Source organism: Struthio camelus, chromosome 6, assembly GCF_040807025.1.
Source record: "Struthio camelus isolate bStrCam1 chromosome 6, bStrCam1.hap1, whole genome shotgun sequence".
Lineage (NCBI taxonomy): Eukaryota > Metazoa > Chordata > Aves > Struthioniformes > Struthionidae > Struthio > Struthio camelus.
Window position 1 is genome coordinate 20,381,549 of NC_090947.1, and position 27,453 is coordinate 20,409,001.

Here is a 27,453-nt window from a genome sequence, read left to right on the forward strand (position 1 = left end):
CTCCGCCGTCCCCTAAACAGCGCCGGAGCGAGCCGCGCCGACGGTGCCGGGCAAACCGCGAGCCGCGCCGTACCGGCCTCCCCGTCGCTGCCGGGCCCAGGACGATGGAGATCGAGGTGCCCCGCGCCGCGCAGGTGAGAGCGGCCGGCCCCAGGGCGGCGGCGGGCGGGCGGGCGGGCGGGCGGGGGTGGGGGGTGCCGCCCCCCGCCCCGTCGCTGGGCGAGGGGCGGGGCGGGGCGGCGGGCGGTCACGAGGCCGGCGGGAAGCACGTGGCGTGGCCCCGCCCCTGCGGCCGCGCTGAGTCACGGGGGCGGGGCGGTGTTGCCGGGGCAGCGGGCGGGGCGGTTTTAGCCGTTGGGCGCGCGGGGGCGGCTGCCCCTCTTCCCTTCTCTCCCCCCCCCCCCCCCCTCAAATCCCAAGAGGGCGGGCGGTGCTCGGGGCCGGCAGCCCTGGAAACGCCGCGGCGCGGCGGTGCAGGGATGATGAAGTCGCCGGGGCTCGGCGGCCGCCGCCGCCGCCTGCTTCGCGGCCGAGCAGCGTCCGCCTTGCGCACCCCTCCTTCCCCCGCTCCGCCCCGGGGCTAGGGAGAAAGCGAGGAGGGAACGTAATGGCTTTTGGTCGGGGTGGTTTCAGCGCCGCTGCCGTAGGCGAGGAGGCCGGTGCCTAGCGCGGGGGGGAGGGGGGGGCAGGCCGGCCCCTCGGCGGCCCTCCCTCTGCCCGGAGCCCTCCCGCCTGCTGGGCAGCTGCGGGCGCTCAGCGGCGCGGAGGCTCCGAGCCGGGCAGGTAACAGCGTACCTGAGCGCGGGCAGCTTGGGCGAGGAAGGAGGGAGAGACAGCGTGAGCTGGGCGAGGAGCGCGTTTCGGAGGTCCCTGCTGTCGGAGGAGCTTCAGTCAGACCTCCTGCCTTGGCGGCGGAAGGCCAGCTCAGCTGTGAGACACATCACCACCGGCTTCATAAATCTGTTCTGGTTTAGCTTTGGGGTTTTAAGTGTATCCTTTCCTCCCCCTCCCCCCCCGATTTGAGGTTGCCGTTAATGTCTCTCAACTCGTGAGAGGTTTTGGAGAGCTCGCTCATGTAAGAACAAACGCCAGGCTGATGGTGGGCAGTGATGTAGGAGACTCTAGGAATCCATACAAAATTAAATCCACGTTAAAACAGCCCTTGTGTCATTGCATGTAAGAGTTCATATGATCTTGTGGTTTCTAGTCCTTTTTTGGGTAAATTATCTTGGGTTTCCTTTTATTTTAGCAGAGCTTGATAGTTGATTGTCACAGTTTCCCTAAAAGGGCCCTTTCCATTCTTTAGCGTGCAACCTTTCATGGTCTGAGCCAGGAACCAGTTGGAGCTGTTGCACAATCATTTATTTCCCTAGGGTGGATTTTTTTTTTTTAATTTAGTCCTTCAAATACAAGGTAAAATTAAACCTGGATAACTTTGGCAACAGTATACAGTGCAGTGTAAATGAAAGGTTAGAGGTTATAATCTATGATGTTATCCTCACGTATAGATAATTGCTAAATTTTAAAAAGAGTTAAAGAAATAGTACTTGAAACTTAATCTGCAGTTGTTCTATTCTTTAATTTTAATAGTACAAATTTTAAAACTGAAGGGTTTTGATGCTCTTTCAGGGCATATACCGAAGAGTTTTGTAACGCTAAAATACTTTAAAAAAAGAATATATATTCCTTGTCTTTCCTTTAGTATATATAAGTGGATACTTCCAACAAGTAACATCTTAACAGTATTGCATAAATCTGCTTCCCAACATCTCTCAGTTCATTGAATACTGTTCCTTTTCTGTCTGTTTAGACTGCTAATAGTTCCACTAACTCTCAGTAGTGTGGCCTTGACTTCCTTGCCTCCTCAGTTTCTTGGAATATACTGGAAGGAAAAAAAAAAAAAATCAGATTCCTGGCCTGCGCTGTGTAAATTTCCTTTGAATTTCTTCTTGCCCGTGGTGTCCAACTTATAGTATTTTTGTTCTTATTTCTGAGAGAATCTTGACAACACTGACTTCTGGATACCTGATTTTGTACCTTTTTGCCCAATTCACCGTGAGTAGTCTGCCAGCAAACCTAGATTTTGTTGCTTGCTTGCTTGCCCACTTCTGTCGAACCCTTTCTACCAGGCCACCTGTTACAGTTTTCCAAGCTGGGCTTCAGAGCTGCCTTTTTCTTCTCTTGCAGATGTATCTTGTATTTTTAGGGTAGCCAAATGGATTATCTTCTTTTAAATATGATTTTAAATGTATTTACTAAAAATTCAGATATCCTTTCCTAAAGTGTTCACTCATGATGAGAGACAGGGAAAACAGTCTTCACGTAGCCGCATGGATTTTTGCAAACTGATGAATGGGAAGGGTGTGCACTAGTACAAACACTGTACCAGCCATTGGTCTTGTATGTGTCTGGCAGCCGTTATCTTGCAGTAAAGGTGAACATGAAGGAATGGGTTTGATCCAGCTCCTTAACCAGAATGTGAAATCACTGCTTTCTGCCACATACCTCAGTGGGAGTAGTAGTACCATTGCGTGCAATATTCTTGAAAAAAGTATTCCTTTGTTGTAGCTCTCCCCCTAGGAACAGGGTGCAATTCCATCTATGTCTGCAGAGGTGAAACGGGATTTTTTTGCCTATGATACACTAATAACATAGGAGTCAGGACACCTAAGAAGAAAGAATGCAATTAAATGACTGTCAAGAGGTTTGAAATCATGTTTGCAAAAGCAAGATATTCCCATAGTAGCTATTCTCTTCAGTAACTCTGAAGTTATTGTGGTTATTAAATGGTTGTGCCTGTTGCTTGTAAATTGGTAAGACAACTCAACAAGCTCATCAGTTACCGTTAAGTTTTAAGCCTTGTGACAAGAAGAGAGCGAAGAATTTACTTTTCAACACAAAGAACGACGCTGTGAGTTGCACTTACAAGAGCTTCAACTGAGATAAGACCAACTGTAACAACTGGCAAAAACAAATGAGCAAATAATGGAGTGTCTGCTTGAGTGTATCTGCTAGGGTTTTTTCTACCCAGAAAACTGTCCCAAAGAGTCTCTAGTTCAATTAGCATGCTCTCTTTATCCTAAAAGGTTTTAGGAAGGGTCTATACCGATTTTTTTGTGACACTCAGTATTAAACTGCCAGGTGAACGGGTTTATCTTTGATCCCCTCATGGCTGTTCATTTCCATAGGACATAAAGACTGCAGGCAAAGACAGACAAACATGGCACTCAGGCGCGACTAGCAAATCCTTAGGTTTTTTATTTCTTGATAATGAGGTTCAATAACTGGTCAATAGGAAAGCCCGTTGATAGATAAATAGATCACTCTATAGATATCTTGATCTATCTGTGCATGTAGATAAATTTCAACATAAGAAAGCTTCCACACTTCTGAGCATGATGATATCATCATCATGTATCTTTTAAAAGTACAGACAAATGTGATGAAGGAAGTGCAGGAGAGAATGTCACTATCTGTATTTTAAGTAGGAATCCATTTATTTAGAGACGCTCAATGTTTGTGTACTCGCTTTGATGCTAAGCTGCACTGAAAACGCTTTCTTTCCTTCAATATGCACAAATCAAAATATTTCAGTTAACCTGGTGGAAGATACAGTGCAATGTAATATGTTTAGCTGAAATGAATGTAGAATCATAGGAACTGACAATGCTCAGGAGATCAACTAGTTAGACATTTTTGTTACAACAAATATGACAATATCCTGTGTTTTATCTTTAGAATGCACTAAGAATTTACAATTCCATTGGCAACTGGTGGAAGTACAAGGAGCTAGATTCCTCTGAAAACCAGACTTGAAGAAACTCATAGTTAGAACCTAGAGTTGGAGGCTTTAAAAGTTTGTTTGAAAAATATTTGAAAGAGACCAAACTGGAACAAAAAAGAACATTCAGTATAAGCAAAGAGCAGCTGGATGATCTTGTGTGCATTAAAGAACTTCAGACATTTTTATAGCACTGTGTGGGTGGTTAGGAAGGTTTGTGTACGTTTCCCAGCAATGTTCATGGGCAAGCATAAACTTTGGCTCTCAGACCTCTACTTTTTTTCCTTTTTTAATTGGAAAAATGGAGAAGGTGTAACTTTATCCAGAATAAGAATGCAGCAGGTTGTCTATAATACTGAAGACCAAAGGTATTGTCAAAAGTGTGTAGGACTAATATATATGTATCTCCTTGCTCCCACATATTCTCTTGATTTGTCTTAGGTTCTTTTCATCGAGTTGCTTGTATAAATTTGCAAAATAGAAAAATATCTATTTGATAGGTAGTGCTACTTTCATGATCCCTACTGAAATAAACGTAGTGATAGTAGGATGAACATATTTATTTCCTTAAAGTTTTGGGGGCTCTGATGCCTTTGTAGAATGTAAAGGGCCTTGTGAGATGATGAGGAACGCTGGAAGTGGAAGGAACTAAATGAAGTATTTGTTCACTAATTTTCTCTGTAAAATGAATTCACGCTTTTAAAAAATTCTTAATTTTTTTCATATACATAGATATCAAATATTGTTAGCTTTGGTCCTTCAAAAAGCAAACACAAACAAAAGCCCAAAAGCCCCCACCCCAAAACAGTAAAACTTTTCATGCGGAGTTTTTTGGAGAATTGAATTGAAAGATTATTGAAATGCATTCATTTATTATGAAAAAGAAGCAATTGCAGAAAAGGGTAAACTTACATAGGGATGAAGGAAAGAGTACCAAATGACAGAGTAAATGACATTCAGTACGCACATGCTTGTAGTACTGGACATGTGCTTCGCTGAAGGAAGGAATTCATTTGTTTTTGTATCTAGAACATTATTTCTTTCCTTTTTTCTCCTTTAAATTAAGAAAGATAAGCTTTAAAATGGCTAAACCATTTAGTAAAATTAGGTCAATTTGTGAAAGTGTGATGTATTTACAATAATTGTGTTGGCTGAGGTTAGTGCAGCACAAGTCCAGGCAGTAACTTGTCAGCATGAATTAAATATTAATCCCCTACTGCCGTGTCTGAATTGCAGCCAGCAAAAAGTCCTCCAAAGTCTCCAGGTTAATCACCTAGTTAAAGTTTGTTTTGGCCTCCATCTCATTCCAACCCTAAGTAACCTATTATTTTAATATAGGACGTTCCTGGAGAACTTGAAACATTTTGAAGTCTGTTCCATTTTCTGATACAATGTATTATATAAAATTGGACTTTGTGCCACAGATTACAAGCTTAGGTAAAGGGAAGGTAATTCAATATATTGTTCAGAGTAGTTCTTTTTCTGTAATACTGTAGTTTAACTGGTTTTGGAAACGCTTTGTCTGCCACTGTTGTGTGTGTGTGTGTGTGTGTTTTTTTTTTTTTTTTTTTTTACGTAGACCAATGAAAAGCCAGGTAAGAGTAGTTGAAACGCATGACTTTAAAGATGTGTTATCCGAAGATGACTGACTTACAGTGACCTGCAATCCTGTTCAGGATTGCTCAACTGTAATAGCTTTATGGCATATTCATTTTATTAAGGTAAACAATTAAACCAGCAAGAAGTGAAACTTCAGCAAAAGTATCTGTAGTGTATAAAATTGCGTTAAAGCATGAAAGGCTTATCTGAAACGAATACGGGCAAATACATTTCAAGTAAAGATAGTCATTGTGTACTTTAATCTTTTTGCTCTGTGTCTGCTTTCTGTACAGGAAAAGCAATACTAGCGACAGTCACATCTTGATTGGAAGTAGCAGGAAGCTAATTAATTGTATTGTGCTGAAGTTTTTCTAAAGTTTAAGAACAGTATTATTACTCTGTCCAGCCACAGTATTGAAGTAGACACAGGAACAGTTTTATCTCAGGATTTCTTTGTTTCAGTGAATTTATATATATATATAATTTTTTACTTTGAAATATACAGTCCAGTAGTGCCTATTTGAGATAGTGCCTGTCTCTCAAAACCAAAACTGGCATGATATATCTAAATTTAGTATTTAATTGGTTAATCAAGAAATCTGTAGCATCATCAAGTAAGGATAAAAATGCTCAGTTATTTGACTTCTTTGGAGTATTAAGTTTATCCTCATGTTATGAGGCATGTTCTGTTTTCTGTCTTTAGCCATTTTGAATTCTTGCTAAAATGTTTGCTCAGATTTCTTTAACTGCCACTTGATTGTGGCTTTTGTGTAGATGTATTATGTATTTATACATGGGCTTTGCGTTTGGTTCCTAAGTTCCACTTTAATATTCACTTTAAAAGAGTTAATTAAAATATTGTGGTGCGCTCATCATTGGAGATGCTGGAAAGCTAATAGGAGTTAATAAGAGTGTTAATAGCTCAAAGTTAAGTTAGCATTTTTTTTAGCAGCAGGGTATAACAGCTGCTCAGTGGTGTATTAGTAATCCCTAGCACAAATACTAACTGGCGAGACTTTAAGAGAATGAATAAAACTTATAAGTAATATCCACACAAGTATTATATCTATACTACAGATATGGCTGAGACTTTTCATATCACTTTAGATTTCTAATTTTGGTTTGATTAGCTGCAATATTAATACCATGAAAAAGAAGGATACAATACTGTTTATTTTGAAAATACTGTAAATGGCTTTTAATGTTTCTTGCCTTTACAGTTAAACTAAACCATTTCCGGAATTATCTTTTTGTTTTGTTTGTTTATTGTTGCTGCTATTGCAGTACTGAAAGAGTTGAGACCACCCAACTATGTTGTACTTTTCTTGCAGATATATTGTCTTTTAGACAATAACTTTAACTTTTAGACCAGCTTGTGCAGTATTGTTATGAACAAGGAAACTAAAAATGAGGAGAAAGGAAAATAAATTTCCTTTAAGTTTAACATTGCAGCAACAAGTTACGTAAGATCTGCTTGAAAACAATTTCTTTCAAACCTTTTAAGGAAGTATCTTCTGTATGACCATGAAACTTAAAAGATATCAAATTCTCCTCCTCTCTCCCTATGTATCTGTCCTGCACTTCTAAAGTTTTATTGCTGTTTATTGTATTGGTATTACATGCTGTCTGTTGTAAGTGAGAAGAAATCTGCTCATGGAGATGGCTTGCAAAACAAAGTTTGCATACTTGAGAAATTGACTCAGAAGGAGCTTGGTTGATAGCATGCTTTTAAGAGGTTTGTTTTGTGATTAAGGGTGTGCCTATTTGCTGTGTTTGAAATTAATGCCTGTTATATGTTGAAGCAGCTGAGTTATGTGAGAAGTTGCTATGACTTTGCTTTGCTTCCAGCTCTGATCATTGCTACTCTTTGGCCATAAAGATCTAAGATAGAAGAACCTTGGGGTTTTCTGTTCGTATGAACTCTTATGGTAAATAAAATAATGCCTCTCTACTTATTGCTATAATTAAAGTGGAACGATTCCTGTACTGCTTGGACTGTTTGAAGATCTTTGTTCAGAATTCACAAGCAGCGTGCAGTTGATGCAGGTCTGTCATTCTGAATGCTGTCAGAACCCATACAAAATGGCCAGTCTGTCTGTCTGCTCTGTAGCTGGCATCTGCAATTTGTGTTCCTTGGACTTGGATACTCCATTGTTTTTATGTTCTGTCTTCAGGAACTGTTTCTGTGAGTTAAGTCAGCTTGGTAATAAAATGATGGGCAAAAAGGTGACAAAAGAGAGAATATATGTAAAGGCCTCTGAAGGTTGACGCAGGTCAGCTTTAGACAGGTAACAATTTTTCAGAAGCTTTATCCCTGGAACTAAACACAAAGTTTAGTTGCAGAGGTCATCCAAGGTTTGTCAGTGAGAGTGTTCCACCATAGCTTATTACACTAACGGCTGTCTTCACCGATGTTGCAGAAGTAGTGACTGGGGCACTTATACAAATGAAGATATTGTAGTCATGAGATGTCCTTGGAGCAAGTGTATTGTAGAGCCTCGGGTGATCTTCTGTGAACTATTTGAAATGAGGTGTGTGGATATATTTCTTAAAAATGTTTCATAACATTGAGTTATAGTTGCACTTATTACTTTTTCTAGTGTAGAGAGGCATTAACCAGGACTGTATGTCAGCTGAGGAGTTTTTGGAAGATTATTCCACTGATATTTGTAAAATAAGTAAAAATAAAAACCCAGCTTTTGAAATGAATAGGATTAAGAAATTAAGGATGGAAACCAGAAGTATTTTAATAGCAAAACTAGTACTATTAAAATAGTATAATATATAAAACAGAGCTGACATCTGAAACTAAGTCATACTAACTTCTGACAGCTGGTTTTCCAAATTGTTTAAGCTGAATTCTTGGCTGTAGAAATACGTATCATGTTGAGGTGTGTCATACTTTTGTAGGCTCTAGCACAGAGAATTCCTGTACAGTGGCTTTTAATATTGTGATTTTTAATTCAGTTTGGATATATGAACTGGAATCTTATAGAACTGTTGTGTCAGTTTTTCAGCTAGTATAAATTGTTGTGACTCGGTGGAATTCTGTAGTTCTGCTGAACATTCTCCAGCTGGAGCTGTGGTCCTTTATCATCTGCCACCTCAGGAATCTAGTCTGCGCAAACCACTCTCGGGAATCCTTGCTCATCTGATAACCAGTGTGGACATATCTCATCATGTCTCAGTTTCTTCTGTTGGCAAAATGAAGAATGGCACTCACTTAAATAATGAAACTATAATGGTGATCTAACAAATCACTGAAGTATTTTAGATTATCCTGAAAATGTCTGTGTTACTAAGATCAGAGACATAAAATTATTTTAAATGCAAAGTGGAATAAACCTGAGGATGAGTATATTTAATAAATCATGTGTGTATATGTGGCATATATGATGAACAAGGTCTTATAAAATGCAAATAGTAATGACAGAATGAACACTTAATATTTGACTGAATAGTGATTTACCCTAACAAGATATCTGTGTCTCATTATGTGAATTACTGTGCTATAGAGAAATTTTGGAGTTTTGTGATTTTTTTACTGACAGCTTGCTTCAGTCTGATTTTCCAGTTGTCAGAGACAGAAAACTGTTCAGCCAGGATCCAAACCTGAAATTCTTTGAATTCTGTATTTACTGTAGATTTTAAGCGGTCATCTACAGATTAATTTTATTCCTTTTGCTTAACAAATTGATTCTAATTCTGTCTGGAAAGCAATTAAATTAATATTGCCTTCTACCAGAAAAATCAGCAGTAAATGCTGATATTAGAAACAGTCTGCCAAATAAATTTATTTTATCGAATTAGGGGATTCAGCACACAAACTTTAATTTGGCAGCAGATATTCAGGACAGTTACACTTACTTTCTATTTCATACATCAGCAAATTGCTGTCCTTCAGCTGCTGATAGATACGCCTGCAGTGTGCTGGGATGTTTCACCCTGCCTTTAGAGATTAGACACTTTCTTCAGAGGCAGCAAGGTAAGTCTGTTTCTTCTCAACCCCTTCTGCTCTTGAAATGGGATCTTTGTAAAGGATTTTCTTTTCACTTTGTTATGCCACTTAGGGTAACTTTTAAAAAAATACCTATGTCTTTCTCAAACGGCAGCTAGTAAAGCTCTCCTCAAAACCCAGCTGTAAAAGTCGTCATACAGAAACTTAGAGGAAAAGGGGTAAGCTACTTCCTTGAATCCCTAGATATAAGGAAGAAGGTGTTTTTTTCTGCAAAGGAGGCAAAAAAGAAGGGACAAACTGAATGAATTAAAAACTTTGAACATTGTTGCTAGGCTTATTCTACCATTAGAAAGAGTCTACTTTGGCTTACCAACACCACCTCTTTCCTTCCTGAACTGGGAATTTCGTGATGGACGAGAAGAGGAACAGAGAAAAGGTATCTGGCTCACATAACAAGAAGCATTAAAGAATTCAAAGGGCAATTAATCAAACGTTCTTCACCAAAATTTATTGTGATGATATGGGTGCAGGAGAAACAATGTAGACTGGAGTAAGAAGCCAGCTAAGCTGAGAAGATAAAAACAATTCCTATTTTCAAATATTGATTGCTTTTATGCCAGGATAGAAGTTGATTAGCTGTGCTGTTTCACTGAATACAGAATAATTAAAAGTCTGAAGGAAAAAGGAAGTTTAGCTCTTTCCCTAATTCTCTTGGCAACCTGTATTTTTTTTTTTATCACAGTCCAACATTCTCCTTTCAGAAGCGACTGTGGAATGCCTTATCAAACTGCAGCTGGTGGTCATGCGAGATAAAATTTGCAGCTCTAGAAAATATCTGAAATGCTCTGAATTGCCCTCTTAAACTGTTTGTATGTAGCACTCAACCAGCACGTGTCTAAGGTTTGAACTTAACTAAGTTAACATGTATTGTGTAAATACATTGCTTTATAAACGTCCAAGAGATCAGTTCATTTTTCAGATAACAGACCAAGTCATTAACTAAAAATAAATGTTTAACAGACTGCACTGAGTTGCTTTGGATTTAAAGTTTCTTGATTTTCTGTAATATACTCACAAACTGGATAGGCTTCTCTTCTTCCTCTCCTCCTCTACCCCCAAATATTGAAGGTTTGTTAAGCATCTTGACATGCACGGAAAATTTTTACTGTTTATGGATGGAAGAGGTATATTGACATGTTTATTATTCATAGAAAACAGTCTTGTTTTGGTTATCATAGCTGCTGGTAGAGTGTGTGAGGGGACACACATCGGGAATAGGCTTCTACCTTGATTTCCTAGGTACATCTGTCCGTTTAATCAGTAGGCTGAAAGAGGCAGGCCTGTCATAACTGACTTCTTTTATGGTAGTGGAAAAGCCACATAGCTGACTCCAGGAGGATCCAGGAGGCAGGGAGACTCCTATCTACGCGAGAGGCAGACAAGGAGGCCACAAGTAAGGTGGTAGGAAGTAGAGGCTGTTGATTTGTGTGGAAAGAGTGAGTTATTGATGGTTGAGTTTAGGGGGGTTTGTTGTTCTCTGGAGGGTTTCAAGCATTATTGCATTTATATAATTTGGTAAGAAATATGAAACAGTTTACTTTGGTTCATGTCTTGGAATATGAGTTAGCCCCTTTTGCTTTCGATTTATAAATTGAATAATGAGCAGGACTTCAAAAAGTAAGGGTTGGGTTGCACAACACAGAAACAAAGCTTTGCTTTCTAATAGCGTTACTCAGTTCCTAACTGGGTTTACCTTTTCTTTATGCAAATGCTGTCATCGTAGACAAAAATGATAAATTGGTGCTTGGACATCTGCTGTGCCTTTCTTGACCTTTCTGGTTTAATGGTTTTAACCATTCAGGGCCTTTAAGTATAAGAGCTTTCTAAAAATCTAGTGAGGAAGGGTTGATAATTTTTAACAGGATTGTTCTTTACTGAGAGATATGTGAACTTCAGTGTTTAAGAAAATGAGCAAAGAAAATCTGACCTTTCCTCATTATAGAGAAAAACAATTCTCATCATGTATTTTGGTATGGCTGAAGGAAGCTGGGAGGCTGAGCAAACTCATTTTGTACAAAGTTAGTAAGGATTTCTATGCTGTTTCTTGTAAATTTAGGAAGAACATTTTTGATTACTTCGATAGTGCACAGTTGAACAATATAGTTATTTAATGATGCTTATCTGAAACTGAAGCATGTCACTAATGAAAGCTGTGCATAGTAAATTGAAGCATGTCACTAGTGAAGGCTGTGCATAAATAAACCATTTAATCATGAATTACTTGTTTTGAAAGATGAACTGTCACCATAGCAAAAATTTGCCACACAGGGAACCCTGTTTCCCAAATCTCTTAAGGTCCTGTAGCGTCAAATGTGAGCAATCGAATAGCAATGTATTTTCGGCTTTTTTCCTGTTTTTTATTCCTCCACAGAAATGGAACAACCTGTCTAAGTGTATTTGAAGTTGAACACTTTATTTAAAAAAAAAAAAAAAAGGAAAATGAGCTGTGCTGAGCTTTTCCCTTCATCATATGCTTGAGGGCAATCAGAAATACATAGTTGCCACTTATTTCTCTGATATAGTATTACATTGAACACTACTTATTTCTGTATTCAAAACTGTGCACTGGCACTGAATTCCCATCATTCATATGTATAAAAGTAATGTATGTGAAGAGTATGCATTAGCTGCAAGACTGATCCACAAAGGAATTAAAGCACCTGTGCCCCACAGATTGCAGCGGGGGGTAGGCTCTAAATACCCTGCTGGATCTGGGCTGGGGTACACAGAGCATGTCACAACTGACCACTGGAGCAAACTGTAATCCCTGCAAAGTTACTATGTAGTTACTGTATGTGTTACTGTGTGCTATGTGCAGTAACTATGTGCGTTACTGATTGGCTCATTTTCTAGGACTGTACTGTAAAAGTAAAGAGGCAGAAGAAAAAGAGGAGGAAAATGTAGAGCTTTTGCCTGAGAAGACTATGTGGAGTGGATGTATCAGATATCAGTGCCATTGGCAAATTCTGTTGTCCAAATTGTATTTGCGTTTGTAGAAAACATTACAGTGCTGCATTTAAAAATAACATAACTCCTAAAGCAGTGAATTTACTTCAAAGTTACTAATCCCAATAGAACGGCAACATTTCTCACTTGTGTCCATGTCCGTGAATTGCAGGCTGTTTTGAGGACCAGGATGACAGTCCAGTTTGTCTCAGAAATAAAAAGGGTATTGGGGTTTATGACTTATGTCAGTTTTCTCTGTCTGCTTTTTCTGTTGCCCAGTTGGAGTGCCTAAAAGTGTGCATACCTCATTAATGTTCTCTTAGTGGAGTATTTTTAATATAAAACAAACTCTGCTCTCTTTTTCCTTTAAACTCCTTTCAATTATTAATCTTTTTATTCTTAAGCTTTTATTCTTAAGATAATACTTCTAGGCTCGTGAGGTGTTTGTGTGGTGAGCTCTCTTCATTTAAAAGCATGCTTGCTCTTTTCTTTGTCAGCTCAGTTTGGAAGTATGGAAGAATGTCCTTGATTCAGCCTTATGAAGTAAATATGTATGTTACTGAATGAGGGCTGATAGATGTGTGCTGGCATACAGTTAGTAAACCTCAACGCTCTTCTAACCCACACTGATATTCCAGTTGCTTGCCCACGACCAACAGCAATAAAAGTAAGTTGCTTGTGAGATCAGTGAAGTGAAACTTGGTGAGAAATGCTTCTTGTAATACTAGAACACGCTATTTCCGCACCCAGGCAGTAGTTTAGCTGTAATAACCCATCTGGTGCCTGTCCCCGCGACCTGCCCAGCCAGCAGCAAAATGGCAGCTAGAAATAGGGGCTTTGTAGTAAGAGATCCCGGTGCAGTGACAATGTGCAGTTCAGCTAAGATTCTAAATAATCTTTGAGAACATTTTGATCTAAGAACAAATGCACTATGTTTTCATGTTTGGCTTGAAATATGCCTTTCCAAAAAGTGGGTAATCCTAGTGACATTAAAACAGTGGCCATGAAGTTATAACCTGAGGTTAATATAACCTAATAAACAGATTATTTGCGATTTTATTAGATTCCATTCTCTGTTTCTGTGTTCATCTTTTTTACTTCCTGATGTGTTTCGCTGGCTGTAAGAGCATGCTATTGTTTGACTGGATCATGTTTCCCAGATGACTGAACCATTATTATAAACAAATCCTCTCCTAGATAAACTAATGGGTAGCCTGTGGCAATGTCCACACACAGTACATGCCTGGCAGGGTACGGCAGGATAGCTTGAAGATAATCATTTAACAGGTAATTGTTTTCCAAATACCATAAGTTCAATATATAAAATGGACTGGGATGCAAAGGCTTATGTGTTCCTTTGGTTAAAAGGTCAGTGGTATTTTTAGATGCTGGTTAAATTCAAGTACGTATTTTTTGTATTATTTGTTTACAGTAAAAAATCCTGGCCCTTCATGTAAAAATAACCAAATTCAATAAATGCCAGTTTTGTTATGGTGCAGTTTTGAGTTTAACTTGGGAGAAAAAACAAATAAAGCTATTAAGACCAACTTTTCCTGAAATGAAGCAGACTTCTGTCTGAGATGGCTGCTATTTGAATACCTTTTAAAATGGAGTTACACGATGTGTCCAGTACGTGGTGGTTGTACAGCAGCTAGAAAGTAAGCCACAGTAGAATCACTCAGTTTATTTGCTGGGGCAGCAGGGCAGATTTTTGTTGATGCATCAAGCATGTACAAACAAATATGCAGGCTAATGCGCTCTTTTCTAAAACAATCTCATCTTTTTGCCAGAGCCTCCCAATTTCATTATGCAACTTGTGTATTAACTTTGCGCACATAAGTGCGACTTAATCGTTTTGTAATCCTACTGATGAAAGATACAGTAAAGAAGTAGCAAATAAATATCTCTGTTAAGCTGAAAGAGGGATTCAGAATGTGAGCAGAAGTTTTTATCTAAACCTAAAAGATGTATTTAACTCAAAGAGGAGTGGACTCAATACGTTGATGTGTTCAGTTCTAATCAAGTGGTAGTATTACTTCACTAATCTATCTCATCACGAATGTTGAGACTAGATAAGGTTCACAACCAGAACTGGGATTGGAACCACGCATTTTTATACTAGCCAAGTAAACTGTGGAAAAGTAAAATTAGATTTTTCAAACAACGTGGTTTTTTGTTTTGTTTTGTTTTTTTTTAAGATGTTGAGGGAGACTCAATCTCCATAGCATTCAGCCCCTGGAAGGCACATCCGCTATATTAAAATTGTGTTATTTTAAAGCTACCTGCTAAAATACACATTGATTAAACAATTTAGGACAACCTGGCTACTTTTGGAGCGTATGAAATAGAATGCCAAACGATCTTCTGCAGAGAGATACTGAGCAAGAATGCCCTGATCTAGCTGCTGTTTCAGAAATGGCCAGTCAGCTAAAGGCAGACCGAATGTGGTGGAAAAAGGAAATATGTATATATTTCTGGCTCTAGAGATTAATGAGCCAGAGAGGAGAATGTCACTCCTGCTGTTTCCCCCCAGGCTCAAAGGGAGTGCTGTGAGACTCTAGCATGCTTTCAGTATTTTAAGGAGTGGCAGGGAGGTAGATGTTGATTTTGCAGAAAAAGAGAAAACTATTGTCAAAGTGGAGAAGTGAGCTGCCCTGAATTTGAGGTGTATGTTTGGAAAAAACAGAGGCTAAACATTTCTAGCGAATGAAATATCAGGACATCTTCAACTCCTGGCCTGGCAAAGCATTCAAGAAGTTTTTTCAGTAAGAAAACGAAATGAAATTTGCTTATAAGCATTTACATTTCAGGGAGTAAGCCTGTCTCATATGTTTCTGTTGGGGCAGAAGAATGTCCTAAGACATATGACCAGGATTTTTGAACAGGCTAATTCACATAGCCAAAGAGTGGAAATTCTCTTACAGTGTCCGTTCTTTAAAGCTTTTAGAGTCCTTTTTTAGGTAAGTCAGTCTTTCTGGGCTTAAAAAGAGGCTACTGAGCAAGACATTGGGCACCTGAAGCCTAGTTAGGGCCAGGAACAGTAAACGGGCATCAAGAAGCCAAAGCAGGTGTTAGTTTAGCGTCAGTCACACCAGCAGTGGTGCTGGCACAGGAATGAAAGCAAAAAGACTACGTGCAACCCCAGCACCCTGTTTTCCCCTGAATTGTCTGGCAGAAGGTCTTGGTTAAAAAGTGGGACAGCAGGCAGCTCCACAATGTAGTCAAGGATTTGACCTTGTGATTCACAAATCACAGGTTGCTGTCATGTGGCTTTGTTTGACAGCTGTCTGTTCTGTCAGCTTTCCAAATCCTGAATCCAGACGTCTAAAATTGTCATTGTACCCCTCTATCCTCCAGCATAAATGGCTTCTGCTATTCCCTGTTCCCCGTTCTTCCCAAAAATGCTGCTCTTCTGTCAGATTTTTCATGTCTTCACCATCTCCTCCAAATTCTTGAATTAACTCTTGTCCTCATGTTTCCAACTGTAAAGGATCGAAAATCATAGGTCGGTTTTCAAAGCTTGTTGTTTGTTTTTGAAAAGTATTAGTGTTGGGTTAACCTTACCTACTTGCTTCCCCTGCCCCTGCTGCCCCCCGCCACTGAAGCACAGGGGTTATGTTTCCAGGATTTTTTTCTGTAATTAAGAGTGGTGGTAGCTTACCTTGATAAAGAATCACCAGATTGCAAGGTCTGGAATATAAAAAACAAATTACTGGATATGGTAGCTTTCAGAGATCATATGAAAACATTACATGATTTATAAATCATTTGTAAAACCTGCTGTAAAAAAAATCAGTCCCTCCTGAAGATACTGATGGGAAAGCATTCAGCTGTTGCTTCTATCTGTGCTTTTCTTAAACATTAAAAATGCTTCCAGTGCCTTCTGTTACACTTCCTTTCTTTATTACTCCTTCCTCTCTCTTTCATTCTTGCCTTGGAGTGGCCCTGATCCTCACTTCCCACACCCTGTTTTGAATAACTGCGAGGACTGAAGATGCTTTTTGTTCATTCCTTTCACTTTCTGGAAAACAAATAGGAATTTGGGGATATTTTGCCAGTTCTCTTCCTAGTAAGCTGTAGGAGTGTTTTCCTGCTTCTTGTGGAGTCCCCTTCTGAGTTTCCTGCGGATGCAATATCCATTGATTCTATTGCTCCTTCATTTTTTCATCCTGGTTTGTGAAATTTTCCTTTTTTTTTTTTTTTTTTTTTTAAGTTAGGTGCTAATAGATCATGGGAAAGGAAGCCAAGTCTTTGTCTGGTGAGATAGATGGTTAATATTGTCCCAGTTTATGTTGCAAAAGGCATGACATTAAAAAGCATATGAGCAAAAAACTATGGATGTGCTCTGTAATAAGGAATTGGTTAATAACAACTGGCAAGCTCTGTCTGAGATGCAAGATTGTTTCCCTACTGATGTTTCTGCTTTAGTGACTCTACCTGTAAGTGGCTTATATTGCAAACAAAAACAAAACCAGTTAGATAAACCAAACGGGGATGAAACAGAAAGATGAGCATTTTGTCTAAAGCACAAAAGTCCGTCTATGGGAATAACATGGAAATAGGGTCCCTTTCCTTTGCCCTACTACAAATATGTTTGCTTAGGAGCAATAAGAGTTAATAGTCAAACTTTACCATGTAGTCAGAGATTTTCTCATAAAATGTATAACAGACTCTGCCCAGATGGCAAATGCTGATATGTAAATCTAAAACATGAAAATTTCCATTGGGGGCCAGATGGTTGCTTAATGTGAATTGTTTAACATTTAGGTTTATCTTATTAAAACTGCCTTTATAAGTCCAAACTAAGCTATCAGTGTAGTTGGGAGAGCATATAACTAAATGAACAAAAAAGTAAACCATGAGGAAGAGGCACCTTTTGCTTATACGGATCATGGGAAAGCAAAGCAAGCCCTTGTCTGGTGAGAGGAGTTCTTCCTCTGTTTACAGAATTGTCAATAAAATAAAATAAAATCACTGCTAGTTTGCCAGGAGAAAAGTGCTCAAAACATGTGACTATCCCAGAAGTTAGATACTTGGGCAATGGTAGTACATACATTTAATACCTTAATATACTTCCCCTCAAAACAGAAAACTGGTATTCAGTGGGAAAGATCTGGGTCCTAAATTAGGGGAGAAAACATTGCATCTGAAATCCCTCTCGGCTAACAGACTTACTTCCTCGTGCCGAGGAGAACTAGCTCTTCCTGGGCCTCCTTTTAGCTCATGCCAAAACAATCATTTCCTCTGATGCAATTCAAGAAATTACACAACGAGGGAAAGAACAAACAGGCGCTTGTGGACTAAGTCACATGATGGACTGCTGGCGCCTTTACAGTAAATACTTCTGATATTAAGGGAAGTGGTTAGCGTGGCTCCGAAATGCAGTCACAAGCCTTTGTTTAGACAAATCTTTCATAGAATTCTTCGTGCATATGTTCTAGTTTGGATATTAATTAACCTGTGCTTTTGCTCTGCCCTCCAGCCTGCTGTTCCCCTGTAAATGAAACTTTTTGATGCTAGCACATCCTGTCAAACCATCTAAAAATTAGAGGGTGGCTATTGCACAGGCAAAAATTAAAATACGTTTCAGTAGCTTTAGTTGAAAACTTCAGACATCATATATGCAGTCACTTTTGTGATTCTTTCACAATGGAAAGGTAAAAAATGTTTTGGTGTTAAGCCTACAATAGAGCGCCTATATCTGTGTGCGTGCGTCTGTGTACGTGTGTGCGCTAGCGTTCAACGAGGCTGAGAAATCAAGTGGAAGGCTGTGGGGAGGCTGAAGGAACAAAATGGCAGTATATTTGCTTTAGACTGCAATTTATTTATTTATTGTTTGTAGTTCTTTGCCATCACCTTATGCTGGGGGTTGTGATTCATTCGTCAGTGAATCACTGCTCAATGTTGTCTCCATGAGTTTTGACCTGAGGCTTTGTATTAATGCCCCAAATCTTGCCCTTTCTTGAAAAGGGCAATATCAAAATCATAGGCTGGAATTATAGATAAGTGTTAAATGGCCGGTTAGATTTCAATCAACACGCTATTTGAGCGTTGTACGTAGCTGCTTACTGAGCAGAAGAACACCACCTACATGCAAGCCGTTCACGTGAAGAGTAATTACTTGAACTGTTACTAGAATGTAAGGATAGCGCGACTGTATTTATACAGAACTCTTCAAGGTGAAAATAGCAGGGCTCCTTTCCCAAACACACAGCGATAATTAGAAATTAAAACTCTTTGTTTTCAGTGCCACACGCGCAACAAACAAACAAAACCAGTGCTTCTGGTAGACAGCTCTCTCCGGGGTAAGACACAGCAGTCTTGAACAGCACTCTGGCTGTTTGTCAGAGACAAGATGCTGGGCTAAACGTTGTCCCTTGAAAAACGGTGACATGAGGTAACCGATACTGTGATTTTTCTCAAACAGCAGTCCAAGATCCTAAATACCAGGCAAGCGTGTTCCTTTCATGCTGATTTGAAAAATAATACTGCCTGCTGACCTGCCTGGGGAGCAGCTACGGAGGTGGCGTACACCTGCGCCGCTGCGGCAGCCAGCTGCTCTCTCTCGTCCCACGAATAAGGCAGCACCCAAAGCTACTTACTTTGATAACAAATATATCCAATAAATTTAGGAGCTGCTCCTTAAGGTCTTACATGAAGGCTGCATATTTTTCTTCTGAAGGAAAATGTGTTATGCCTTTTCTATTTCTTTTTTGATCTCTCTTGTTTTTTGTGATTTAAACTGAAACTGAATGGCAGCTCTGTTTTGGTTCTGCAGTCTGTTGCAACCCAGGGAGAAAAACAGCTCTATTAATTCACAGCTTCATGCATTATATGCACAAAGAATCTTTTGGGTCACGTTTGTGAGGGTGCCTTGTAAATGAATAATTCAGAAGTGAGCCCTAAAATCTAGATCTTGCAGTTTTATCCAGAACATATTGCAAATGCTCCGAAACTAGAAGGCGGTTTTGAATCTGCTGCAGAAGGAGACAATGAGCAGCTGGTAAACTACTGGCCCTTAATGAAGCTGTACCATATTGCAATATCTTCAATTACTGCAGAACCTAATTAGTTCGTTTTACCCTGCCAATCTGGAAAGACCAAACATTGTCTTGGGCAGCCACTGTAATTATTTCGGTTTCTTCATTGCTGGCCGTTAAGGCTGAGTTTGGTCTCTCCCAGCAAAGTGTATTAAATATGCCTTAGATTTGTGAACGTCTGCATTGTGTGAACACGCAGATATTTTATTAAACTTCCTGATTTTAAAAAAAAAAGTAATTTTTTTTTTTAGTAACTGATACAACTAGTTCATGCAGTATGTAAATATGAATGTTAATAGTATAAAATTTTTAGTGAAGAAATGAGAATACTGAATTGCTTTGTTCAAACACAGGCTCGCACTAAAGCCTTTTGCCATAAATGTTGCAGAGAAGTGATCTTTTTGAACTGCTTGCTAAAGGGTAATTTTGGGAGTAATGAAACATAACATAAACTCTTAACTCCCAGGCACCAGCTAGGATTTGTTCAGCTTTTACCCATCTGACAAGCATGGCCACCGCGTATTAAAATTCTCCGTCAACTAACGTCCTGATTGATGACTTTTGAGTGTTAGATTTTCTGCTCAAAAGGAAATAGTCCAAGTTTCAGCGCTTAGAAATACTGGATGTTTGGACAAGTAAAAAGCAAAACGAAACAAAAAACCTTGTGCAATTAATTGAAAGTAACTGTAGACAGATAAGATATATCAACTGGATGGGTTTCCCTAGACAGCAAAGGTTACTTTGTGTTCTGAAACATTATAACTGCATTTAAGTATACGAAGGACAGCTGATTTCCAGGAAAGTTAGCTCATTGTTAGCAGTCTGATAGTGACCAACTCTGTGATGAGCCAGAGCCCAACTGATTAACAAGATTTGACACCTATTAGTTTATGTTCGAATGACAACCTAGACTAAGATTTAAATGACAAATTTTTAGTAATTGTTCTTAATAATTGCGTTTAGTGCTACAGTGATGTTATGTCACTTGGTGACTTTGAAACAAGGTTATCTTCCCAATCTGTAAAGATTAATACTGAATACTGTGATGGAACATAAATATTTTAAAATGCATTTTGCAATATAGCTATTATAGTTACTTCAGCCGGCTCCATGCCATATTTTTAGGCAGCTTTTACAGTTTTATGTGATCATACTGAAAGAATTTACATGAGCAACCCTTTGATTTCTATTCTTTTCTCTTAAAGAAAAAATGACTTTTTTAAAGAAGTCCCATAATTCCTCATATGGCTTTTTGTTTTCTATGAGCTAATTTAAGAAAGAAAAGTATGTTTATCCTCTGGCTGGTTCATATGTTACCTTAACTAATTACGACAAATTGTTTAGTTCCTGTGAGCCCCTGCGTGGGCCACAGCAAGCAAACCGTCGTGACGTTCATGCCCTTCAGAAGGGGCACATAGAGCCACGTTTTATTTAGATAATTTGGTAGGATTAAGAGACTAAACCTCAGTTACATGAATTTACCTGTTTAATACAGAATTTAAAAGATTTGTTATTGTTCTAAACCAGTTTTGCTGGGAAGAAGGCTTGCTTTAAAAAAACACTTCTGTTACAGGACATGAACTTGATTGACATCCTTTGGAGGCAAGATATAGACCTTGGGGCAAGGCGTGAAGTTTTTGATTTTAGTCAACGGCAAAAGGAGTATGAACTTGAGAAACAGAAGAAACTTGAAAAGGAAAGACAAGAGCAGCTCCAAAAAGAGCAGGAGAAAGCCTTGCTGGCTCAGCTGCAGTTAGACGAAGAAACAGGTGAATTTGTTCCAATTCAGCCAGCTCAGCGTGTTGAGTCACAAAATACTGAGCCACCAAGCAGTTTTTCACAGGTAAACTCTTGTATGTATTTGTGAGTGTTTTCAAACCTCTTTCCTTTCACAGGAAGACATAATGCTAGTGGTTACCTACAATTAATTTGCATTCATTGCTGTAATGGAAGATTCTTCAGTTATTCAAAGATGCAGTAATATTTTTTCCCATCACTTTCCTATTTAGAACACACATACTTCAAAACCAGAAACAGAAGCCTTGTCCTTTGATGACTGCATGCAGCTCTTGGCAGAAGCGTTCCCGTTTATAGATGACAATGAGGTAAATGCTCAGTTTCATGGGTGCCCATTTAGGGGATCAGTCTTCTTTCTTATTAAGATTTGTCATCACTGTGCTATTAACTTTTGATGGGACTTCAGCTTTGTCCCCACACCAACTCCCAACTGGAATAAAGCATTGTAGGAGACTTAAACTAGGGCTGTATCAGGTGTGGGTGGTGTGGTGCCCTTGTCTTCCTTGTGCTTACCCTAGTAATGCAGTCAGGATTCAGTTTATGACAACTGATGGCAATAATTCCAGTTACTACAAATAGCAGGAGTGGAGTTTTGGAGTTTGGTCACTTGCATAGTTCAGCTGGTATATTTGAGTCACTTTACTTCAGCGTACTGGCCCAGACTATTTTCTGTGGTAAAGATGAACCCTTCACCAGTCAATGAATGGCTTTTTTCCTGTTTCTTTCCTTAATATGAAAACTCCTTTCGTGGGAATATTTCTATATTATCCAACTATTGACAAGAAATGCTTTTATTAAGAAGCGCCTGTCTGCTTGTTTTGCTGAAATGGTAGAACACAAAGAACAGATTTTTGCTTTAGACAGTTCTAACCTGTTTCTACTTTTTTAAATACTGCAGGTTTCGTCTGCTGCCTTTCAGTCACTGGTTCCTGCTCAGATGGATAGTAACCAAATCTTCATGTCTTCTAATCAAACTCAGCCACCTGAATCACCTGTTTTAGTTCCACTTACTGATGCAGAGAACATGCAGAACATAGAGCAAGTTTGGGAAGAATTATTGTCCCTTCCAGAGTTACAGGTAAAGGGTTAATATGATAAGCACCTGAAAATAGTAGCATGATATTCTGGGAAAGCATGGTATTGCAGAGTGTGTGGTACAATAGTATTTTAACAGATGGTGATTATGACTACCACATTAGGGTACTACCTGTAGGACGTCTATAAATCAATATTGGCTTTAATTTTTTAAATTAAACTGAAGAATACATAGGAGAAAGGAAGCTGATTCTCTGTCAGAATGTCATAGTAAAACAGTCTCTTTCCAACCAGAGCTTCCCCAAGTTTATTACATTATTATTTGCATCTGTGTGCAGCCTGTTACGTACAATGTTACAGCATTATCATGACTGAAGTTCCAGATGAATAAAAAATACTGGGTACTTCTGAATTATGGATCCTGTAACAACAGGAGTTGTTTCCATGTTGTTTCCAATAGTAAATGTATTTTTGACAGTGTTTAATTAGATTGTGTAAATTACTTTTGGTTACTGTCATTTAGATTTTGTATCCAATTCTTGGCTGGGGAAAAGGATTTTGTAAAAACCAGCACATTATATATAGGGTTGTAACTATACCCGCCTCTTCTATTTAACTAGTGTTTATATATGTTCAGTAAGAACTAATTGTGTAATGTACACAAACTGAGTATTTCCAAGGAGCAGGCTAAAAAAATCATTTTCCTATATTCCTAAATTGTGCATGACAAAGGGAATCTATTTTGATTTTTTTTTACTATCTTTATTATGATTTTATTTATATTTTACTTAGATTGACTATAAAATTGAACAGATTTATTTTCCCATATATCTTCGTAAAACATTGTGGTGCTGCAGCATGATGTTGCTTTACTTGATGCTGTTAACACAAGAGATGAATGCTTGGTGGAACACCTGTCAATCTAAATCGTATTTAAAAAAAAAAAAAAAAAAAGACGAGTGGTGGGGACTGCATCTTTCCTGTTGTTGTACTCTTTTCCTTATTCTTTGTATTTTTCAAAATTTTTCCTATTTTTCTAATCTTTACTGCTGTGGTAGGGTTAAAAATCTCATACAAGGACAAGTTGACTGTGAAGAGGCAGCAGTGAAGCTGTAAATATAAAACAAAAAGAAAATCATCTGTTGCAGTAATTCTGAATAGTATTTAAATAGTGTTCTGAAAAGAAGTGAGATAATTAAATTGAGGGTATCTTCTTTCTATGAATTATATTTGAAGAAAAGAAGGAACTCTTACCTTTAAAATCTTATCTTAAGCCTTGTGTGATCTCCATTTAAATAATCAGTGTGTGGTCCCTTCTAAAGAGAAACGGATTCATTTTGGTAATTACCTAATTCTGTGGGGACAGCAGGCACACTTATTTCAGCTTCAGTTAAGATACTGCCACCCTGTTGGAAAGATCGTTGGTCTTGTAGCCAATGAAAGCCCATCCGTGTAACAGTTTTAGGCACTTATGCTGATGTTAGCCAGCTTAACTAAAAGTAGGTGGGGTGAGTTAATGTTTGTAAGACTTAACGTTAGTACTCTTCCGAGAATTACATTTCCCGGCACAAAACAGCTGTTTCATTCAGCAGTTTCTAAATTTCTTCAAAAGATGAGATTCTTTTGTCTCATGATACAAAATTAAAGATTGCTGAGAAAAATTGTTTGCTAGTAATGCTCAGTAAATCACATTCAATAATGTTACACTTACTGTATTGATACTATTATTAGCAGTGGTGCTTGTGAGAGCTCCATGATCCCTAGTAGCAGTTTAGTAGAACAGGAGGGCTCCATGAGATTTCCATATAGCAGTGTGTGTTGGAACGGGTCTTCAGGATCTTCTTATGACTGACAGGCTCTGCTGGCTTGATCTAAGTAGCTTCGTCCAGAACAAGTTACTTTAGGTGTCTAGTCTCCTCCCTAGGTTGCCTCTCCATAGTAAAATTGCGTTGCAGTAATCTAGGTTGGAGCAACATTACGATACCCATTTTAGGTGCATGTTGATTTGCTAAAATATTTAATGTTTGTGGATTATATAAAAAGATTTTGTTACCAATTAGTGAGGTGTTGCTGAACTTTTGTCTTACGTTTCTCATGCAGTGTCTTAACATTGAAAATGATAACCTGGCTGAGGTAAGCACAATCACAAGCCCTGAAACGAAGCCAACAGAGATGCACAACAGCTATAATTACTACAACTCTTTATCCATGATGAGAAAAGATGTTAACTGTGGTCCAGATTTCCTGAATAGTATTGAGGGTCCTTTTTCCAGCATTTTGCTACCAGAAGACACCAGCCAGCTGAGTGGGAACTCTTTAAATAGCACGTCCACTTCAGGCTCTGATTTCTGTGAGGATTTCTATGCCACCTTCATTGATACAAAGGCAGACAGTGACACTGCCACGACAAACACTATCAGTCAGTCACTTGCAGATATTCTAAGTGAACCTATTGATCTTTCTGATTTCTCGCTGTGTAAAGCTTTTAATGGTGACCACTCAGGAACTGTACCAGAATGTAACGATTCTGACTCTGGTATTTCATTGAATGCAAGTTCTAGTGTAGCATCGCCTGAGCACTCTGTTGAATCATCGGTGTATGGAGATAAGACTTTTGGTTGTAGTGATTCTGAAATGGAAGACATGGACAGCGCTCCTGGAAGCGTGCCTCAGAGCAATGCAAACATGTATTCATTGCAATTTCACGATCATGTGCTTTCTTCCTTGGGGCCAAGCACTCAAACCCCTAGTTTGCAGCGTGCAAACACACCAAAGAAAGAACCACCTGCCAGTCCAGGCCACCCTAAAGCTCCATTCACAAAAGATAAACCTTCCAGCCGCCTTGAAGCTCATCTCACAAGAGATGAGCAAAGAGCAAAAGCTCTGCAGATCCCTTTCCCTGTGGAAAAAATCATCAATCTCCCTGTTGATGACTTCAATGAAATGATGTCTAAGGAGCAGTTCAGTGAAGCCCAGCTTGCACTTATTCGAGATATACGCAGGAGAGGCAAGAATAAAGTGGCTGCGCAAAACTGCCGTAAAAGAAAACTGGATATTATAGTGGAACTGGAGCAAGATTTGAGTAACCTAAAAGATGAGAAAGAGAAATTGCTTAAAGAAAAAGGAGAGAATGACAAAAGCCTTTGTCAAATGAAAAAGCAACTTACCACCTTATATCTTGAGGTTTTCAGCATGCTACGTGATGAAGATGGAAAGTCTTACTCTCCTACTGAATATTCACTGCAGCAAACTAGAGATGGTAATGTCTTTCTTGTTCCTAAAAGCAAAAAGTCAGAGACTAAATTCTGAAGGGCAGCACAGCTGGCTAGTGTTCGTCAAGTTATTTTTGTACCATTATCCAGGCAGATTTTACTGTGAGGTGGAATGCAGAATTAGGTAGTATTTTTCAAATCATTCTATGCAACAGTAATTCTAAAGTTAATAACTAGTTTATGGAAGATGCAGGTTTAAAACTAATAGTGTAATGCAGATGTATGTATGCAAAATTTGTAATCTCACTTTTATAACAGACGTTTCCTTCTTATAGTACCACTTTGACTAGTTTCCATATACATGTAAATATTTAAAGATACCATATTTATATACTGTTCCTATCTCTTGTTATATTCATAGATTTGAGATATATATATATATATATATATAAATGATTTTAGCCTTCTAAATATAATTTCTTGCAAGACAAACAGTATGGCTTCTGATACCTTTTTTTATAAATATGCAATAATGTTTATCTCCCGTTTTTCTTATACATTTATACTTGCTTTATATTTAATATATAATTTAGGATAAAAGTTGACAAAGTATGATCTTGATTTGTTTTAAAGTTCATTAAATTTTTTTTAAACTGTACTTCATACACATTTATTTCCCTAAAGTAGGTTGTTTGCTGATTCAGACATCCTCACTAATTTTCCAAGGACAAGTCTTCATGCAACAAATATGCTAATAATCAGAGATGTATCACACAGCATCGTCAGCATTATTGCTCCTTAGTTCATCATAATTTTAACTGCCTTTGGAAGGACAGCGTAACACAAATTTAAGTAAGTTTCAAGTCTATGCTAAGTTTACATAACAATTTTTGTTTTACTCTTTGAGCACTACTTAAACTCATGATGGGATCTTTTCTCCAAAGGCATTTAAAATCTGTTAATTAAAACATCAGCAGCACCATGCATTTTTTCCAACTAAAAATTCTGTGTACTTCTCACTAATTGTTCCAGAAATGCACTATGCATCTCTGATCAATGAGCATCATTTGTCACTGCTATTACTTTTGAGGTTATAGAAGAAGACGACATACTGTCAACTAACTGCACGATCTGGGACCTGTGCTCAATTAATTGAAAAGCGTTGCAGAATTTGAAATTATGATTTGTAAGAGAATAAAAATTGGGGCAAATAAATAGAATTTTTTTGTTTACTCTTCAAAGGATTCATTGTACTTGATCATAGAGGATTTTATGTAAGTATAGAAAACATAATTTGTAATTTGAAAGACTTCTGCAGTGTTTCTTTACGGTGACACAGTGATCTGAACAGTAAAAAAAAAAAAAAAAAAAAAACCCTCATCTTCCTTTATCTTCCCTGTGAAGCTTCTAGCTGGCACATTTAATCTTAAATCTGATTTTTTTTTCTGCCACTGGTACTCTAAATCATTTTAGGAATATTTCCTATCTTAGAATATTATGCATAACTTCATTTAGTGTAATAAATGCTCAGTTATTCTGCAAATTTTCAATACCTATTGTACATTCTTTTCAAAAAAGATAACGTAGCCTGGTTTTCTAAGGAAAAGCTTAATGGAATCCATCAGCCCCGTCTTTTTCACTGGACCTCAGTGCTCCACTGAGCACATGGCAAGGCTCACGGTCTCAGAGATGTTACGTTTGTATGATTTTTTTGAAAACTGGGAGGGAAGCAGATGAAGAGACCAAAATTAGGGCTTTCCCTAAATGTGAAGTAGGCAGAGCTTTGCCCTCCTGCAGTTGAAAAAAATTAGTGGCTGGTGCCCAGCCAGACTGTGCATATCGGTCAGCCAGTCAGTGCATGCACAGTACGAACCAGGGGCAAAATATGCTATCTTTCACCTAGCAAAACATGTTGGGGAAGGGGTAGGGAAATGAGATAAAAGAAGGGGCTGGACATACTTCAGAAGGGTAGAGAAGGATCCAGAAAGACTATGGTAATAGTGTAGGGAAAAGGGTTTAAAGGAG

The 27,453-nt window shown here is 38.6% G+C and overlaps 2 protein-coding genes across 11 annotated transcripts in view; one reads left to right on the top strand and one right to left on the bottom strand.

The window, feature by feature from the left end:
* The window catches only part of AGPS (alkylglycerone phosphate synthase), a 101,220-nt gene extending 100,285 nt beyond the window's left edge, over window positions 1–935 (bottom strand). For 2 of the 4 annotated variants that reach the window (XM_009672641.2, XM_009672648.2), the window contains exon 1: window positions 796–935. The gene's annotated coding sequence lies outside the window, so the exon portion shown is untranslated. Of the gene's footprint in view, window positions 1–73; window positions 187–795 lie in introns of those variants that run through there. The other 2 variants (XM_068948436.1, XM_068948438.1) reach the window with 1 other exon arrangement.
* Window positions 1–26,802, top strand: NFE2L2 (NFE2 like bZIP transcription factor 2). 7 transcript variants are annotated; one of them, XM_068948442.1, is made up of 6 exons: window positions 1–134; window positions 9,267–9,365; window positions 20,958–21,227; window positions 21,394–21,489; window positions 22,080–22,259; window positions 24,317–26,802. In XM_068948442.1, exons 3-6 carry the CDS (start codon window positions 20,961–20,963, stop codon window positions 25,523–25,525), a joined length of 1,752 nt encoding a protein of 583 aa, XP_068804543.1. In that variant the 5' UTR covers window positions 1–134; window positions 9,267–9,365; window positions 20,958–20,960; the 3' UTR covers window positions 25,526–26,802. The 7 variants fall into 7 exon arrangements, with proteins under 7 accessions (XP_068804543.1, XP_068804541.1, XP_009670992.1 ...); XM_068948441.1 differs by lacking the exon at window positions 1–134 and adding an exon at window positions 6,868–7,911; XM_068948440.1 differs by lacking the exon at window positions 9,267–9,365 and having other exon boundaries at window positions 2–134.
* Window positions 26,803–27,453: the final 651 nt, after the last annotated feature.